This window comes from Tachyglossus aculeatus, chromosome Y4 (assembly GCF_015852505.1).
Source record: "Tachyglossus aculeatus isolate mTacAcu1 chromosome Y4, mTacAcu1.pri, whole genome shotgun sequence".
Lineage (NCBI taxonomy): Eukaryota > Metazoa > Chordata > Mammalia > Monotremata > Tachyglossidae > Tachyglossus > Tachyglossus aculeatus.
Genome location: NC_052096.1, coordinates 12,447,678 through 12,464,373, shown reverse-complemented (window position 1 = coordinate 12,464,373; position 16,696 = coordinate 12,447,678). Strand labels below are relative to the sequence as shown.

The 16,696-nt window shown below is 52.9% G+C and overlaps 2 protein-coding genes across 5 annotated transcripts in view; both read left to right on the top strand.

The window, feature by feature from the left end:
* The window catches only part of DCST1 (DC-STAMP domain containing 1), a 50,414-nt gene extending 43,147 nt beyond the window's left edge, over positions 1-7,267 (top strand). Inside the window, exons 13-16 of the mRNA XM_038768492.1 lie at positions 1,132-1,248; positions 1,349-1,491; positions 3,313-3,426; positions 7,004-7,267. Coding sequence (XP_038624420.1) covers positions 1,132-1,248; positions 1,349-1,491; positions 3,313-3,426; positions 7,004-7,267 — 638 coding nt within the window. The remainder of the gene's footprint in view (positions 1-1,131; positions 1,249-1,348; positions 1,492-3,312; positions 3,427-7,003) is intronic.
* An 8,241-nt stretch (positions 7,268-15,508) lies between these two features.
* The window catches only part of ADAM15 (ADAM metallopeptidase domain 15), a 60,006-nt gene continuing 58,818 nt past the window's right edge, over positions 15,509-16,696 (top strand). For all 4 annotated transcript variants that reach the window (XM_038768737.1, XM_038768736.1, XM_038768735.1 and 1 more), the window contains exon 1: positions 15,509-15,644. In XM_038768737.1, coding sequence (XP_038624665.1) covers positions 15,545-15,644 — 100 coding nt within the window. In that variant the 5' untranslated portion in view covers positions 15,509-15,544. The remainder of the gene's footprint in view (positions 15,645-16,696) is intronic.

Sequence of the window (16,696 nt, the reverse complement as noted above, 5' to 3'; positions counted from 1 at the left end):
GAGGAGAGAGTTGTTGTTGAGGAATTCTAGGCAGCGCGTGTAGACAACTCGTTCAAGGAGTTTGGAAAGGAATGGTAGGAGGGATATGGGACGATAACTAGAAGGTGAGGTGGGGTCAAGAGAGGGTTTTTTTAGGATGGGAGAGACATGGGCATGTTTGAAGGCAGAGGGGAAGGAACCAGTGGAGAGTGAGCGGTTGAAGATGGAAGTTAAGGAGGGGAGAAGGGATGGAGCGAGAGATTTCAGAAGATGAGAGGGAATGGGGTCAGAAGCACAGGTGGCCGGAGTAGCACTTGAGAGGAGGGAGGAGAGTTCTAGAGACAGTCCCTACCCAACAGTGGGCTCACAGTCTAAAAGCAGCGTGGGGAAGCAGCGTGGCTCAGTGGAACGAGCCCGGGCTTTGGAGTCGGAGGTCATGGGTTCAAATCCCGGCTCCGCCCCTTGTCAGCTGTGTGACTTTGGGCGAGTCGCTTCACTTCTCTGGGCCTCAGTCCCCTCATCTGTCAAATGGGGATTAAGAGCGTGAGCCCCCGCCGTGGGCCAACCTGATCACCTTGTATCCCCCTCTCCAGCGCTTAGAACAGTGCTTTGCACAGAGGAAGCGCTTAATAAATGCCATTATTATTATTATTATTATTATCGAAAGGGGGAGACAGAGAACAAAAGATAGATAAATCTCTCTTTAGGCAGAGATGGATACATAAACCAAACATACTAACAAAAGAAAATAAATGGAATAGAGATGTACAAGCAAAACAAATAAATAAATAAATAAATAAATAAATGAATAAATAAATAAATAAATAAACAAACACACACATAAATAAATGAATGAATGAATAAATGAATAAATAAATAAATAAATAAATACACACATAAATAAATAAATGAATGAGTGAATGAATAAATAAATACACAAATAAATAAATAAATAAATAAATAAATAAATAAGCAAACACACACATAAATAAATGAATGAATGAATAAACGAATAAATAAATAAATAAATAAATAAATACACACATAAATAAATGAATGAATGAATGAATGAATAAATAAATGCACAAATAAATAAATAAATAAATAAATAAATAAATAGAGTTATTATTATCTTTCATCTTTGGGTCCCAGGCAGCCACCAGCTGGAGGTGAAGGTGGGCGGCGACTCGCTGCTGGCCCGTCTCCTCCGCACCACGGTCGGTGCCCTCAACACGTCGTCCTCGACCCGCGTGGACACCGACAACACCCGTGAGGCCCGGCCCGGCGGGGAGGCCGGTGGGGGGACGGGGGCAGGGGACCACCCGGCGGAGGGTCTGACCCCCGGGCCCGGCCTCTACCCCCTCGCCAGCCTGCCTGCCCGAGCCTCGTGGGCTGGACGCCCAAGGGTACGCCCGCGTGTGCCTGCCCGCCGGCCTGCTGCTGCTCTGTTGCCTCCTCCAGGCCTACGGCTACCGGCTTCGACGGGTCATCGCTTCCTTCTACTTCCCCAAGGTGCCCGGACCACCCCGTTCCTCCCACCCCCGGCCTCGCCAGTCCACCCCCTGCCAACCTCCTTGGGTAGAAGAGTCATTCGGTCAATCAATCAATCAATCAATCCATCCATCGTATTTCTTGAGCGCTCACTGGACTAAGTGCTTGGCAACATGGAGAGACGGTCCCCACCCCAACGGTGGGCTCACTTGGGAAGTCCAAGTTGGCAACGTCTAGCAAAATCATCATCAATCGTATTTATGGAGCGCTTACTATGTGCAGAGCGCTGGACTAAGCGCTTGGGAAGTCCAAGCTGGCAACATCTAGAGACGGTCCCTACCCAACGGTGGGCTCACGGTCTAAAAGGGGGAGACAGAGAATAAAACCAAACGTACTAACAAAATAAACTAAATACGATAGATATGTACGAGTAAAATAAATAAATAAATAGATCATCATCATCATCAATCGTATTTATTGAGCGCTTACTATGTGCAGAGCGCTGGACTAAGCGCTTGGGAAGTACAAGTTGGCAACATCTAGAGACAGTCCCTACCCAACGGCGGGCTCACGGTCTAAAAGGGGGAGACAGAGAATAAAACCAAACGTACTAACAAAATAAACTAAATACGATAGATATGTACGAGTAAAATAAATAAATAAATAGATCATCATCATCATCATCATCAATCGTATTTATTGAGCGCTTACTATGTGCAGAGCACTGTACTAAGCGCTTGGGAAGTACAAATTGGCAACAATATATATGTTTGTACATATTTATTCTGCCCATCCGCCAAGCTCGCTCTCTTCCTCCCTTCAAGGCCCTACTGAGAGCTCACCTCCTCCAGGAGGCCTTCCCACACTGAGCCCCTTCCTTCCTCTCCCCCTCGCCCCCCTCTCCATCCCCCCATCTTCCCTCCTTCCCTTGCCCACAGCACCTGTATATATGGATATATGTTTGTACAGATTTATTACTCTATTTATTTTACTTGTACATATCTATCCTATTTATTTTATTTTGTTAGTATGTTTGGTTTTATTCTCTGTCTCCCCCTTCTAGACCGTGAGCCCACTGTTGGGTAGGGACTGTCTCTCTATGTTGCCAACTTGGACTTCCCAAGCGCTTAGTCCAGTGCTCTGCACACAGTAAGCGCTCAATAAATACGATTGATTGATTGATTGATTCTCTGGGCCTCAGTTCCCTCATCTGTCAAATGGGGATGAAGACTGTGGGACAATCCGATCACCTGGTACCCTCCCCAGCGCTTAGAACAGTGCTTGGCCCATAGTAAGCGCTTAACAAATACCATTATTATTATTATTACAAGGTGATCAGGTGGTCCCACGGGGGGCTCCCAGTCTTAATAACCATTTGACCGATGAGGGAACTGGGGCACAGAGAAGTGAAGTGACTTGCCCAAAGTCACCCAGCCGTGCCCGGCTCTACATGTTGCCAGTTTGTACTTCCCAAGCGCTTAGTCCAGTGCTCTGCACGCAGTAAGGGCTCAATACATACGATTGATGATGATAGTAAGGGCTTAACAAATCCCACAGTTATTATTATTATTATTATTACGCCCAACGGCCCCACCCGTCCCACAACCCCACTCCATCTCCTAGGCCCATTCATTCAGTCAGTCAGTGGTATTTATTGGGCGCCGACTATGTGCAGAGCGCTTGGGAAGTCCAAGTTGGCAACATCGAGAGACGGTCCCTACCCGACGGCGGGCTCACGGGCTAGAAACACCGGGCCCGCCGCCCGCCGCCTGGGCCCACCGTCCCGGCCCCCCGGGTGCCCTCCGTAGGGGCGTCCTCCACAGTGATTTTGTGACCCCCCAGAGGGAGAAGAAGCGCATCCTGTTCCTGTACAACGAGGGTCTGAGGCGTCGCCTGGCCTTCGCCAAGCTGCAGAGGAAGAACATCGTGCGGCGGGCCCAGCGCCAGGGAGCCCGGGTGAGCATCCCCCCTGCCCACCCTCAACCCCCCGTCCTACAACCCCATTCTCCCTTCTTCAGCCAATGTACCTGTTAAGCAGCGTGGCTCAGTGGAAAGAGCCCGGGCTTCGGAGTCCAAAGTCATGGGTTCAAATCCCGCCCCCGTCAGCCGGGTGACTTTGGACAAGCCGCTTCGGTTCTGTGAGCCTCGGTTCCCTCATCTGGAAAATGGGGATGAAGACTGGGAGCCCCACGGGGGGACGACCCGATTACTTCGCATCTACCTCAGCGCTTAACAGATACCATCATCACTGTTATTATTATTCTCCGGGCCTCAGTTCCCTTGTCTGGAAAATGGGGATGAAGATTGGGAGCCCCATGGGGGACAACCCGATTACTTTGCATCTACCTTAGGGCTTGGAACAGTGCTTGGCACATAGTAAGCACTTAACAAATTCCATCATCATTATTATTATTATTCTCTGGGCCTCGGTTCCCTCATCTGTAAAATGGGGATTAAGATTGGGAGCCCCATGGGGGACAACCCGATTACTTTGCATCTACCTCAGCGCTTGGAACAGCGCTTGGCACATAGTAAGCACTTAAATACCATCATCATTATTATTATTATTCTCTGGGCCTCAGTTCCCTCATCTGTAAAATGGGGATTAAGATTGTGAGCCCCATGGGGGACAACCTGATTACTTTGCATCTACCTTAGGGCTTGGAACAGTGCTTGGCACATAGTGTGCTTAACAAATACCATCATCATTATTATTATTATTCTCCGGGCCTCGGTTCCCTCATCTGGAAAATGGGGATTAAGATTGTGAGCCCCATGGGGGACTTTTAGACTGTGAGCCCACTGTTGGGTAGGGACTGTCTCTATATGTTGCCAACTTGTTCTTCCCAAGCGCTTAGTACAGTGCTCTGCACACAGTAAGCGCTCAATAAATATGATTGATGATGATGATGATGACAACCCAATTGCTTTGCATCTACCTCAGGGCTTAGAACAGTGCTTGGCACATAGTAAGAGCTTAACAAATACCATCATCATCATTATTATTATTCTCTGGGCCTCGGTTCCCTCATCTGTGAAATGGGGATTGAGACTGGGAGCCCCACCTGAGGCAACCTGATGACCTTGGATCTACCCCAAAGTTTCGAACAGTGCTCGGCACACAGTAAGCGCTTAACAAATACCATCATCATCATTATTATTATTCTCCGGGCCTCAGTTCCCTCATCTGGAAAATGGGGATGAAGATTGGGAGCCCCACGGAGGGACGACCCGATTACTTTGCATCTACCCCAAAGTTTCGAACAGTGCTCGGCACACAGTAAGCGCTTAACAAATACCATCATCATTATTATTATTATTCTCTGGGCCTCGGTTCCCTCATCTGTAAAATGGGGATTAAGATTGTGAGCCCCATGGGGGGACAACCCGATTACTTTGCATCTACCTCAGGGTTTAGAACAGTGCTTGGCACATAGTAAGCGCTTAACAAATGCCATCATCATCATCATTATTATTCTCTGGGCCTCAGTTTCCTCATCTGTCAAATGGGGATTGAGACTGGGAGCCCCACCTGAGAAAACCTCATGACCTCGGATCTACCCCAGAGTTTCGAACAGTGCTCGGCACTTGGTAAGCGCTTAGCAAATACCATCATCATTATTATTATTATTCTCTGGGCCTCAGTTCCCTCATCTGTGAAATGGGGATTAAGACTGTGAGCCCCCCATGGGACAACCTGATCACCTTGTAACCTCCCCAGTGCTTAGAACAGTGCTTTGCACATAGTAAGCGCTTAACAAATACCATAATAATGATGATGATGATGATGATGATGGCATTTGTTAAGCGCTTACTCTGTGCCAAGCACTGTTCTAGGCGCTGGGGGAGATACAGGGTAATCAGATTGTCCCACGTGGGGTTCACAGTCTTCATCCCCATTTTACAGATGAGGGAGCTGAGGCCTAGAGAATAATAATTATAATGATGATGGCATTTATTAAGCGCTTACTATGTGCAAAGCACAGTTCTAAGCGCTGGGGAGGTTACAAGGTGATCAGGTTGTCCCACGGGGGGCTCACCATTTTAATCCGCATTTTCCAGAGGAGGGAACTGAGGCCCAGAAAAGTGAAGTACTCTAGTTATTACTCTATTTTAATTGTGCATATTCCATTTATTTTATTTTGTTAACATGTTTTGTTTTGTTCTCTGTCTCCCCCTTCTAGACTGTGAGCCCGCTGTCGGGCAGGGACCGTCTCTAAGTGTTGCCAACTCGGACTTCCCAAGCGCTTAGTCCAGTGCTCTGCACACAGTAAGCGCTCAATAAATACGATTGAATGAATGAATGAAGTGACTTGTCCAAAGTCGCCCAGCTGACGAGTGGCAGAGCCGGGATTAGAACCCACGACCTCTGACTCCCAAGCCCTGGATCCGGATCTTACGAGAAGCAGCGTGGCTCAGTGGAAAAGAGCCCGGGCTCTGGAGTCGGAGGTCATGGGTTCAAATCCTGCCTCCGCCAATTGTCAGCTGTGTAACTTTGGGCAAGTCACTTCACTTCTCTGGGCCTCAGTTACCTCATCTGTAAAAAGGGGATTAAGACTGTGAGCCCCCCCTTGGGACAACCTGATCACCTTGTAACCTCCCCAGCACTTAAAACAGTGCTTGGCACATATTAAGCGCTTAATAAATGCCATTATTAATAATAATAAACAACTCTTTCAGACTGTAAGCCCACTGTTGGGTAGGGACTGTCTCTATATGCTGCCAGCTTGTACTTCCCAAGCGCTTAGTAGAGTGTTCTGCACACAGTAAGTGCTCAATAAATACGATTGATGATGATGATGATCCTTCATTCCGTCATTCATTCATTCATTCATCATCATCATCATCATCAATCGTATTTATTGAGCACTTACTATGTGCAGAGCACTGTACTAAGTGCTTGGGAAGTACAAATTGAGAACATACAGAGACAGTCCCTACCCAACAGTGGTCTCACAGTCTAAAAGGGGGAGACAGAGAACAAAACCAAACATACTAACAAAATAAAATAAATAGGATAGAGATGTACAAGTAAAATAAATAAATAGAGTAATAAATCTGTACAAACATCTATCCATATATACAGGTGCTGTGGGGAAGGGAAGGAGGTAAGATGGGGGGGATGGAGAGGGGGACGAGGGGGAGAGGAAGGAAGGGGCCGAGTGTGGGAAGGCCTCCTGGAGGAGGTGAGCTCTCAGCAGGTTTAATCCCCCTTTTCCAGATGAGGTCACTGAGGCCCAGAGAAGTCAAGTGACTTGCCCAAAGCCACACAGCTGAGCACCGGACTAAGCGCTTGGGCAGTACAAGTTGGGAACATACAGAGCCGGTCCCTACCCAACAGCGGGCTCACAGTCTAGGCTTTCCACTAAGCCACGCGGCTTCTCTATTATTATTTTTATTATTATTGCGGTACCCCCCGCCCCGGTCTCCGGAGCCAGACGGGTGGGTGGAGGTGGGATTCAGAGCCCCCCTTGGGTGTCTAAGATCTTCTTTTTTCCCGGCTGACCCCGTCCTCCCTTCCCGCTCCGGCCAGCGGCATCGCCTCCCGGACGCCTGTTCCCGTCGGTGCCCGGGCCTGGTCCGGCTGCTGGACCGCTGGCTGGGCCGTAGCTGCGTGGTGTGCCAGGCCCCGGAGACGTCCAGCTCACTGCCCTGCCCCACCCCGGGGTGCGGGGCTCTGTACTGCCCGGCCTGCTGGGGCGACGTGGGCCGCCGCTGCCCGGCCTGCACCCCGGCCGGCCAGCTCTCCTCCTCCGCCGACAGCGACAGCGTCGACGACACCGCCTATGCCGGCTGATGCCCTGCTCCATAAAGTGGTCATTCGGCCCATCCTTCGGGCGATTGGACTGATTGAGCGCCTACTGGGTGCGGGACGCTGTCCTAATAACAATAAGGGCATTTATGAAGCGCTTACTATGTGCAAAGCGCTGTTCCAACAAGGTGATCAGGTTGTCCCACGGGGGGCTCCCAGTCTTCATCCCCATTTTAGACCGCGAGCCCACTGTTGGGTAGGGACTGTCTCTCTATGTTGCCAATTTGTACTTCCCAAGCGCTTAGTACAGTGCTCTGCCCATAGCAAGCGCTCAATAAATACGATTGATGATGATGATGATGATGACAGATGAGGGAACTGAGGCCCAGAGAGGTGAAGTGACTCGCCCAAAGTCACCCAGCTGGCCATTGGCGGAGTCGGGATTTGAACCCACGACCTCTGACTCCAAAGCCCGGGCTCTTTCCACTGAGCCACGCTGCTTCTCCCGAGGGTACGACGTAGCCGTCTCGGCCTTCAAGTTTACAGTCATTGTAATAGTAATGCGATGTAATAGGAATTCATTCATTCAATCGTATTTATTGAGCGCTTACTGTGTGCAGAGCACTGGACTAAGCAATCAATTAATCGTATTTATTGAAATCAATCAATCAATCAATCGTATTTATTGAGCGCGTACTGTGTGCAGAGCACTGGACTAAGCGCTTGGGAAGTCCAAGTTGGCAACATCTGGAGACGGTCCCTACCCAGCGGTGGGCTCACAGCCTAGAAGGGGGAGACAGAGAACAAAACAAAACGTATTAACACAATAAAATAAATAGAATAGATATGTACAAGTAAAATAAATGAATAAATAGAGTAATAAATACGTACAAACATGTATACATATATAAGCGCTTGGGAAGTCCAAGTTGGCAACATCTAGAGACGGTCCCTACCCAACAGTGGGCTCACAGTCTAGAAGGGGGAGACAGAGAACAAAACAAAACGTATTAATAAAATAAATAGAATAGATATGTACAAGTAAAATAAATAAATAAATGGAGTAATAAATACGTACAAACATATATACATATATAAGCGCTTGGGAAGTCCAAGTTGGCAACGTCTAGAGACGGTCCCTACCCAATGGTGGGCTCACAGTCTAGAAGGGGGAGACAGAGAACAAAACCAAACATATTAACAGAATAAAATAAATAGAATAGATATGTACAAGTAAAATAAATAAATAGAGTAATAAATACGTACAAACATATATACATATATAAGCGCTTGGGAAGTCCAAGTTGGCAACATCTAGAGACGGTCCCTACCCAACAGTGGGCTCACAGTCTAGAAGGGGGAGATGGAGAACAAAACCAAACATATTAACAGAATAAAATAAATAGAATAGATATGTACAAGTAAAATAAATAAATAGAGTAATAAATACGTACAAACATATATACATATATAAATGCTTGGGAAGTCCAAGTTGGCAGCGTCTAGAGACGGTCCCTACCCAACAGTGGGCTCACAGTCTAGAAGGGGGAGACGGACAACAAAACAAAACATATTAACAGAATAAAATAAATAGAATAAATATGTACAAGTAAAATAGAGTAATAAATCCGTACAAACATATATACATGTATACAGGTGCTGTGGGGAAGGGAAGGAGATAAGGCGGGGGGGATGTTACCTCATCTGTAAAATGGGGGTTAAGACTGTAAACCCCACGTGGGACAACCTGATCACCTTCTAACCTCCCCGGTGCTTAGAACAGTGCTTGGCACATAGTAAGCAGCGTGGCTCAGAGGAAAGAGCCCGGGCTTTGGAGTCAGAGGTCAGGGGTTCAAATCCCGGCTCCACCAATTGTCAGCTGTGTGACTTTGGGCAAGTCACCTCACTTCTCTGGGCCTCAGTTCCCTCATCTGTCAAATGGGGATGAAGACTGTGGGACAATCCGATCACCTTGTATCCCCCCCCCCAGCGCTTAGAACAGTGTTCCGCACATAGTAAGCGCTTAACAAATATCATCATCATTATTATTATTATTGAGCGCTTACTGTGTGTGGAACACTGTACTAAGTGCCTCGGAGGGTAACGCATAGTAGACGCCGTCTCTGCTTTCAAGTTTACACTCTTTGTAATAATAATAATCATGATGGTATTGGTTAAACAGCGTGGCTCAGTGGCCAGAGCCCGGGCTTGTGAGTCAGAGGTCATGGGTTCGAATCCCGGCTCCACCAATTGTCAGCTGGGTGACTTTGGGCAAGTCACTTCACTTCTCTGGGCCTCAGTTCCCTCATCTGTCAAATGGGGATGAAGACTGTGGGACAATCCGATCACCTTGTATCCCCCCCAGCGCTTAGAACAGTGCTACGCACATAGTAAGTGCTTAACAAATATCATTATTATTATTATTAAGCGCTTACTATGTGCGGAACACTGTACTAAGTGCCTCGGAGGGTACTGCATAATAGACCCCATCTCTGCTTTCAAGTTTACACTCTTCGTAATAATCATAATCATGATGGTATTGGTTAAGCAGCCTCAGTGGCCAGAGCCCGGGCTTGGGAGTCAGAGGTCATGGATTCGAGTCTCGGCTCCGCCACTTGTCAGCTGGGTGACCTTGGGCAAGCCACTTAACTTCTCTTTGCCTCAGTTCCCTCATCTGTCAAATGGGGATGAAGACTGTGAGCCCCCCGTGGGACAACCTGATCACCCTGTATCCCCCCCAGCGCTTAGAACAGTGCTCCGCACATAGTAAGCGCTTAACAAATATCATCATCATTATTATTATCGGGCGCTTACTGTGTGCAGAACACTGTACTAAGTGCCTCGGAGGGTACTGTATAGTAGACGTCTCTGCTTTCAAGTTTACAATCTTTGTAATAATCATAATCATGAATGTATTGGTTAAGCAGCATGGCTCAGTGGCCAGAGCCCGGGCTTGGGAGTCAGAGGTCATGGGTTCGAATCCCGGCTCCACCAATTGTCAGCTGGGTGACCTTGGGCAAGTCACTTCACTTCTCTGGGCCTCAGTGACCTCATCTGTAAAATGGGGATGAAGACTGTGAGCTCCACGGGGGACAACCTGATCACCCTGTAACCCTCCAGCGCTTAGAACAATGCTCCGCACGTAATAAGCGCTTAACAAATATCATCATCATTATTATTATTGGGCGCCTACTGTGTGCGGAACACTGTACTAAGTGCCTCGGAGGGTACTGTATAGTAGATGTCATCTCTGCTTTCAAGTTTATAATCTTCGTAACAATCATAATCATGAATGTATTGGTTAAGCCGCGTGGCTCAGTGGCCAGAGCCCGGGATTGGGAGTCAGAGGTCGTGGGTTCTAATCCTGACTCCGCCACACGTCTGCTGTGTGACCTTGGGCAAGTCACTTCTCTGGGCCTCAGTTCCCTCATCTGTCAAATGGGGATTCGGACTGTGAGCCCCACGGGGGACAACCTGATGTCCTTGTATCCTTCCCAGGGCTTAGAACAGTGCTTGGCACGTAGTAAGCGCTTAACAAGTGCCATCATTCTGAGAAGCAGCGGAGCTCAGTGGAAAGAGCCCGGGCTTTGGAGTCAGAGGTCGTGGGTTCGAATCCCGCCTCCGCCGCTTGTCAACTGGGTGACTTTGGGCAAGTCTGGAGACTAGACTAGAGAGTGGGCGGGGCCTCCAGCAGGAATGGGACGCTGCGATTGGGCGGGGTCTCGGACCAATGAGGCCAGAGAGTGGGCGGGGCTTCGATCAGGAACGACACGCCGCGATTGGTCGGGGCCTCACCGAATGTTGCAGGTGGGCGGGGCCTTGGTCCAATAAAGCCAGAGAGTGGGCGGGGCCTCGCCGAATGTTGCGGGTGGGCGGGGCCTCGGTCCAATGAGGCCAGAGAGTGGGCGGGGCCTCGCCGAATGCTGCGGGTGGGCGGGGCCTCGGTCCAATGAGGCCAGAGAGTGGGCGGGGCTTCGATCAGAAACGACACGCCGCGATTGGTCGGGGCCTCACCGAATGCTGCGGGTGGGCGGGGCCTTGGCGCAATAAGGCCAGAGAGTGGGCGGGGCCTCGCCGAATGCTGCGGGTGGGCGGGGCCTCGGTCCAATGAGGCAGCGAGTGGGCGGGGCCTCACAGACCTCGGGATGAGTGGGCGGGGCCTCGATCCGAAACGGAAAGCCGCGATTGGGCGGGGCCTCGGTCCAATAAGGGCAGGGGGCGGGCGGGGCCTCACAGATGGCGGGCAGTGGGCGGGGCCTCGAGCAGGAATGGCACGCCGTGATTGGCCGGGGCCTCGGTCCAATAAGGGCAGAGAGCGGGCGGGGCCTCGCAGATAGCGAGCAGTAGGCGGGGCCTCGAGCAGGAATGGCACGCCGTGATTGGCCGGGGCCTCACCGGATGCCGCAGGTGGGCGGGGCTTCGGTCCAATAAGGGCAGGGAGTGGGCGGGGCCTGACAGATCGCTGTGAGTGGGCGGGAGAGATTTACTACTCTATTTATTTCACTTCATCATCATCAATCGTGTTTATTGAGCGCTTACGATGTGCAGAGCACTGTACTAAGCGCTTGGGAAGTACAAATTGGCAACACATAGAGACAGTCCCTACCCAACAGTGGGCTCACAGTCTAAAAGGGGGAGACAGAGAACAAAACCAAACATGCTAAAAAATAAAATAAATAGAATAGATATGTACAAATAAAATAAATAGAGTAATAAATATGTACAAACATATATACATATATGCAGGTGCTGTGGGGAAGGGAAGGAGGTAAGATGAGGGGGATGGAGAGAGGGGCGAGGGGGAGAGGAAGTACATATTTACTATTCTATTTATTTTACTTTGTTAATATGTTTTGTCGTCTGTCTCCCCCTTCTAGACTGTGAGCCCGCTGTTGGGTAGGGACCGGCTCTAGATGTTGCCAACTTGGACTTCCCAAGCGCTTAGTATAGTGCTCTGCACACAGTAAGCGCTCAGTACATACGATTGAATGAATGAATGAATGAATGAATGAATGAAAGAAACGGTTAGTGGGCGGGGCCTCTGACTCGGAAACCAGAGTGGGCGGGGCTTCTGGTAGGCATGGAAACCAGCGAGTGGGTGTTGCCTCACACAACGCTGCCCCGCCCCTGGTTGACATGGTCCCCTGAGAGTGGGTGTTGCCTCTTGGAACGCTTCTATAGGCGTGGGCTTATCATTCATTCATTCATTCAGTCGTATTTATTGAGCACTTGCCGTGTGCAGAGCACTGGACTAAGCGCTTGAGAAGTGCAAGCGCTTGCCCTGGCAAATAAATACGATTGATGATGAATGCAAGTTGGCAACATCTAGAGACGGGCCCTACCCGACAGCGGGCTCACAGTCTGGAAGGGAGAGACGGACGACAAAACAAAACATATTCACAAAGTAAAATAAATAGAAGAGTAAATATGTACGAGTGAAATAGAGTAATAAATCTGTACAACCATAGATACAGGTGCTGTGGGGAGGGGAGGGAGGTAGGGAAGGGGGGATGGGGAGAGGAAGGAGGGGGCTCAGTGTGGGAAGGCCTCCTGGAGGAGGTGAGCTCTCAGTAGGGCCTTGAAGGGAGGAAGAGAGCGAGCTGGGCGGATGGGCATAGGGACTGGGGGCATTCCAGGCCCGGGGGAGGACGTGGGCCGTGGGTCGACAGCGGTACTTGTACAGATCTATTCTATTTATTTTATTTTGTTAGTATGTTTGGTTTTGTTCTCTGTCTCATTTCATTACTACTCTATTTATTTCACTTCATCATCATCAATCGTGTTTATTGAGCGCTTACGATGTGCAGAGCACTGTACTAAGCGCTTGGGAAGTACAAATTGGCAACACATAGAGACAGTCCCTACCCAACAGTGGGCTCACAGTCTAAAAGGGGGAGACAGTGCTCTGCACATAGTAAGTGCTTAATAAATACGATTGATGATGATGCGTAGGTTGACTGGTAGCCACTGGAGATTTTTGAGGAGGGGAGTAACATGCCCAGAGCGTTTCTGCACGTTTCGAATGGGCATGGCCTCTGGCCGAGATGACGTCACAACAATGGGCGTGGCTTCGTAGAACTTTTGGAGTGGGCGGGGCCTGCACCTCCTGTACCGCCCTGTAATTGGGCGGTCCGGGGGGCGTGGCCCAGTCGGGGGGTGTGGCCTGAACGTTCGGAATGGGCGGACCCTCGGGTCGCAATGACGTCACATCAGTGGGCGTGACTTGATAGAATGCCAGGAGTGGGCGGGGCCGGGATATGCAGTCCCGCCCCATGGTTGGGCGGTCCGGGGGCGTGGCCGGGCAGGGGGCGTGGCTATAACGCTGGGATTGGGCGGGGCACGAGTCGACATGACTCACGTCAGTGGGCGTGGCTTCATAGAAAGTTCGGAGTGGGCGGGGCATGGACCTGCCTTCCCGCCCCGTGATTGGGCGGTCCCAGGGGCGAGGCCCGGTTGGGAGGCGTGGCTAGAACGTCTGGAGCGGGCGGGGCCTCGGGTCGAGATGACGTCACAGCAGTGGGCGTGGCTTATAGAGCGTCCGGAGTGGGCGGGGCCTGGATCTGCCGTACGGCCCCATGATTGGGCGGTCCCAGAGCGCGTGACCCGGTTGGGGGGCGTGGCCAGAACGTTCGGAGTGGGCGGGGTCTCGGGAGGAGATGACGTCACTGCAGCGGGCGTGGCTTTGTAGATGGCCCAGGATGGGCGGGGCCTGGATCCACCGCCCCGCCCCGTGATTGGGCGGTCCCGGGAGGCGTGGCTAGAGCGTTCGGAATGGGCGGGCGGGGCCTCGGTCCGAGATGACGTCACGGATATGGGCGTAGCTTTTTGGATCGCCCGGAGTGGGCGGGGCCGGGATCCACCGCCCCGCCCCGCGATTGGGCGGTCCCGGGGGGGGCGTGGCTCGAGCGTTCGGAACGGGAGGGGCATCGGGTAGCGGTGACGTCACTGCTGTGGGCGTGGCTTCACGGATCTTCCAGAGTGGGCGGGGCCTGACTCCACCGCCCCGCCCCGTGATTGGGAGGTTCGGGGGCGTGGCCTCGGACCTGGGTGACGTCACTGTAGTGGGCGTGGCTTTATGAATCTCGCGGGGTGGGCGGGGCTTGGATCCACCGCCCCGCCCCTTGATCGGGCGGTTCCGGGGGGCGTGGCTACAGCGTTCGGAATGGGCGGGGCCCCGGGACGGGATGACGTCACGGCAGTGGGAGTGGCTTTATGGATCGCCCGGAGTGGGCGGGGCCGGGATCCGCCGTCCCGCTCCGCGATTGGGCGGTCCCGGGGAGGGCGTGGCTCGAGCGTTCGGAATGGGCGGGGCAGCGGGTCGCGATGACGTCACTACGGTGGGCGTGGCTTTGGATCTTCCAGAGTGGGCGGGGCATGGATCCACCGCCCCGCCCCGTGATTGGGCGGTTCCGGGGGGCGTGGCTACAGCGTTCGGAATGGGCGGGGCACCGGGGCGGGACGACGTCACGGCAGTGGGAGTGGCTTTATGGATCGCCCGGAGTGGGCGGGGCGTGGATCCGCCGTCCCGCCCCGCGATTGGGCGGTCCGGGGGCGTGGCCTCGGATCGGGATGACGTCACTGCAGCGGGCGTGGCTTCATGAATCTCTCGGAGTGGGCGGGGCCTGGATCCACCGCCCCGCCCCGTGATTGGGCGGTCCGGGGGGGGCGTGACTAGAGCGTTCGGAATGGGCGGGGCCTCGGGTCGAGATGACGCCACCGCAGTGGGCGTGGCTTCACGAACCGCCCGGAGTGGGCGGGGCCTGGATCCGCCGCCCCGCCCCGCGATTGGGCGGGCCCGTGGGGCGTGGCTAGGGCGTTCAGAATGGGCGGGCGGGGCCTCGGTAAGAGATGACGTCACGGATATGGGCGTGGTTTTTGGATATCCCGGAGTGGGCGGGGCCTGGATCCACCGCCCCGCCCCGCGATTGGGCGGTCTCGGGGGGCGTGGCTCGAGCGTTCGGAATGGGAGGGGCATCGGGTCGCGATGACGTCACTGCTGTGGGCGTGGATTCATGGATCTTCCAGAGTGGGCGGGGCCTGGATCCACCGCCCCGCCTCGTGATTGGGCGGTCCCGGGGGCGTGGCCAGATCGTTCGGAATGGGCGGGCCCCCGGTTCGAGATGACGTCACTGACATGGGCGTGGCTTCGTCAATCTCCCAGAGTGGGCGGGGCCTGGATCCGCCGTCCCGCCCCGTGATTGGGCGGTCCCTGGGGGGCGTGGCCCGCTCGGGGGGCGTGGCCAAGGCTCCGGTGCCGGGCCCGGGAGCGGCGCGCGCCCGCAGAGGCGCCCTGGCCCTCCGAGCCCCGCGGTCCCCGTTGCCATGCGGCGGGCACCGGCCTGGGCACCGCCGTGGGCACCGGCCTGGGCACCGCTGTGGGCCCTGCTCTGGGCACCGCTCTGCGCCCCCGGCGCCCCCACCGGTAAGTCCGGCCCCCCCCAGAGGGCGGGCGGGGGGAAGAGGGGGGAGAAAAGGGCGACGTTGCCATGGAGACGCAGTGCCCCATCCCCCCCGCGGGTACCCGAGCAGGTGGGCATCGCGCTGGGCACGAGGACGGGCGCCCCTTCTCCCTCCTCCCCCGTCCCTTTGCGGCCAGCGAGGGCAGGGTGGGTCCCTTCCCCTTTTTAGTCTTCTTCCCGGGGTGCCAGCCCGTGCCACCCGCCCGGGCAAAGACACTGGCACCGTTTTCAGGGCGGCGGGAAATAATAATAATAATAATGATATTAATTAAGCGCTTACTATGTGCCAAGCACTGTTCTAAGCGCCGGGGAGGTTACAAGGTGATCGGGTTGTCCCCCGGGGGGCTCCCAGTCTTCATCCCCATTTTCCAGATGAGGGAACTGAGGCCCGGAGAAGCGAGGTGACTTGCCCAAAGTCACGCAGCTGACAAGTGGCGGAGGCGGGATTTGAACCCAGGACTTGTGACGCCAAAGCCCGGGCTCTTTCCTACTGAGCCACGCTGCTTCTCGGGAAAGGAAAGGGGTCAAGGGTCGTGCCTCAGTGGAACGAGCCCGGGCTTTGGAGGCCGAGGTCACGGGTTCAAATCCCGGCCCCGCCGCTTGTCAGCTGGGGGACTTGGGGCGAATCATCAATCGTATTTATTGAGCGCTTACTGTGTGCAGAGCATCATCATCGTCATCAATCGTATTGATTGAGCGCTTACTATGTGCAGAGCACTGGACTAAGCGCTTGGGAAGTCCAAATTGGCAACATATAGAGACAGTCCCTACCCAACAGTGGGTTCACAGTCTAAAAGGGGGAGCACTGTACTAAGCGCTTGAATCACTTCAATCAATCAATCAATCGTAACTGTGAGCCCACGGTTGGGTAGGGACTGTCTCTAGATGTTGCCAATTTGTACTTCCCAAGCACTTAGTACAGTTCTCTGCACATAGTAAGCGCTCAATAAATACGATTGATGATGATGATGATTTAGTGAGCACTTACTGTGTGCAGAGCACTGGACTAAGCGCT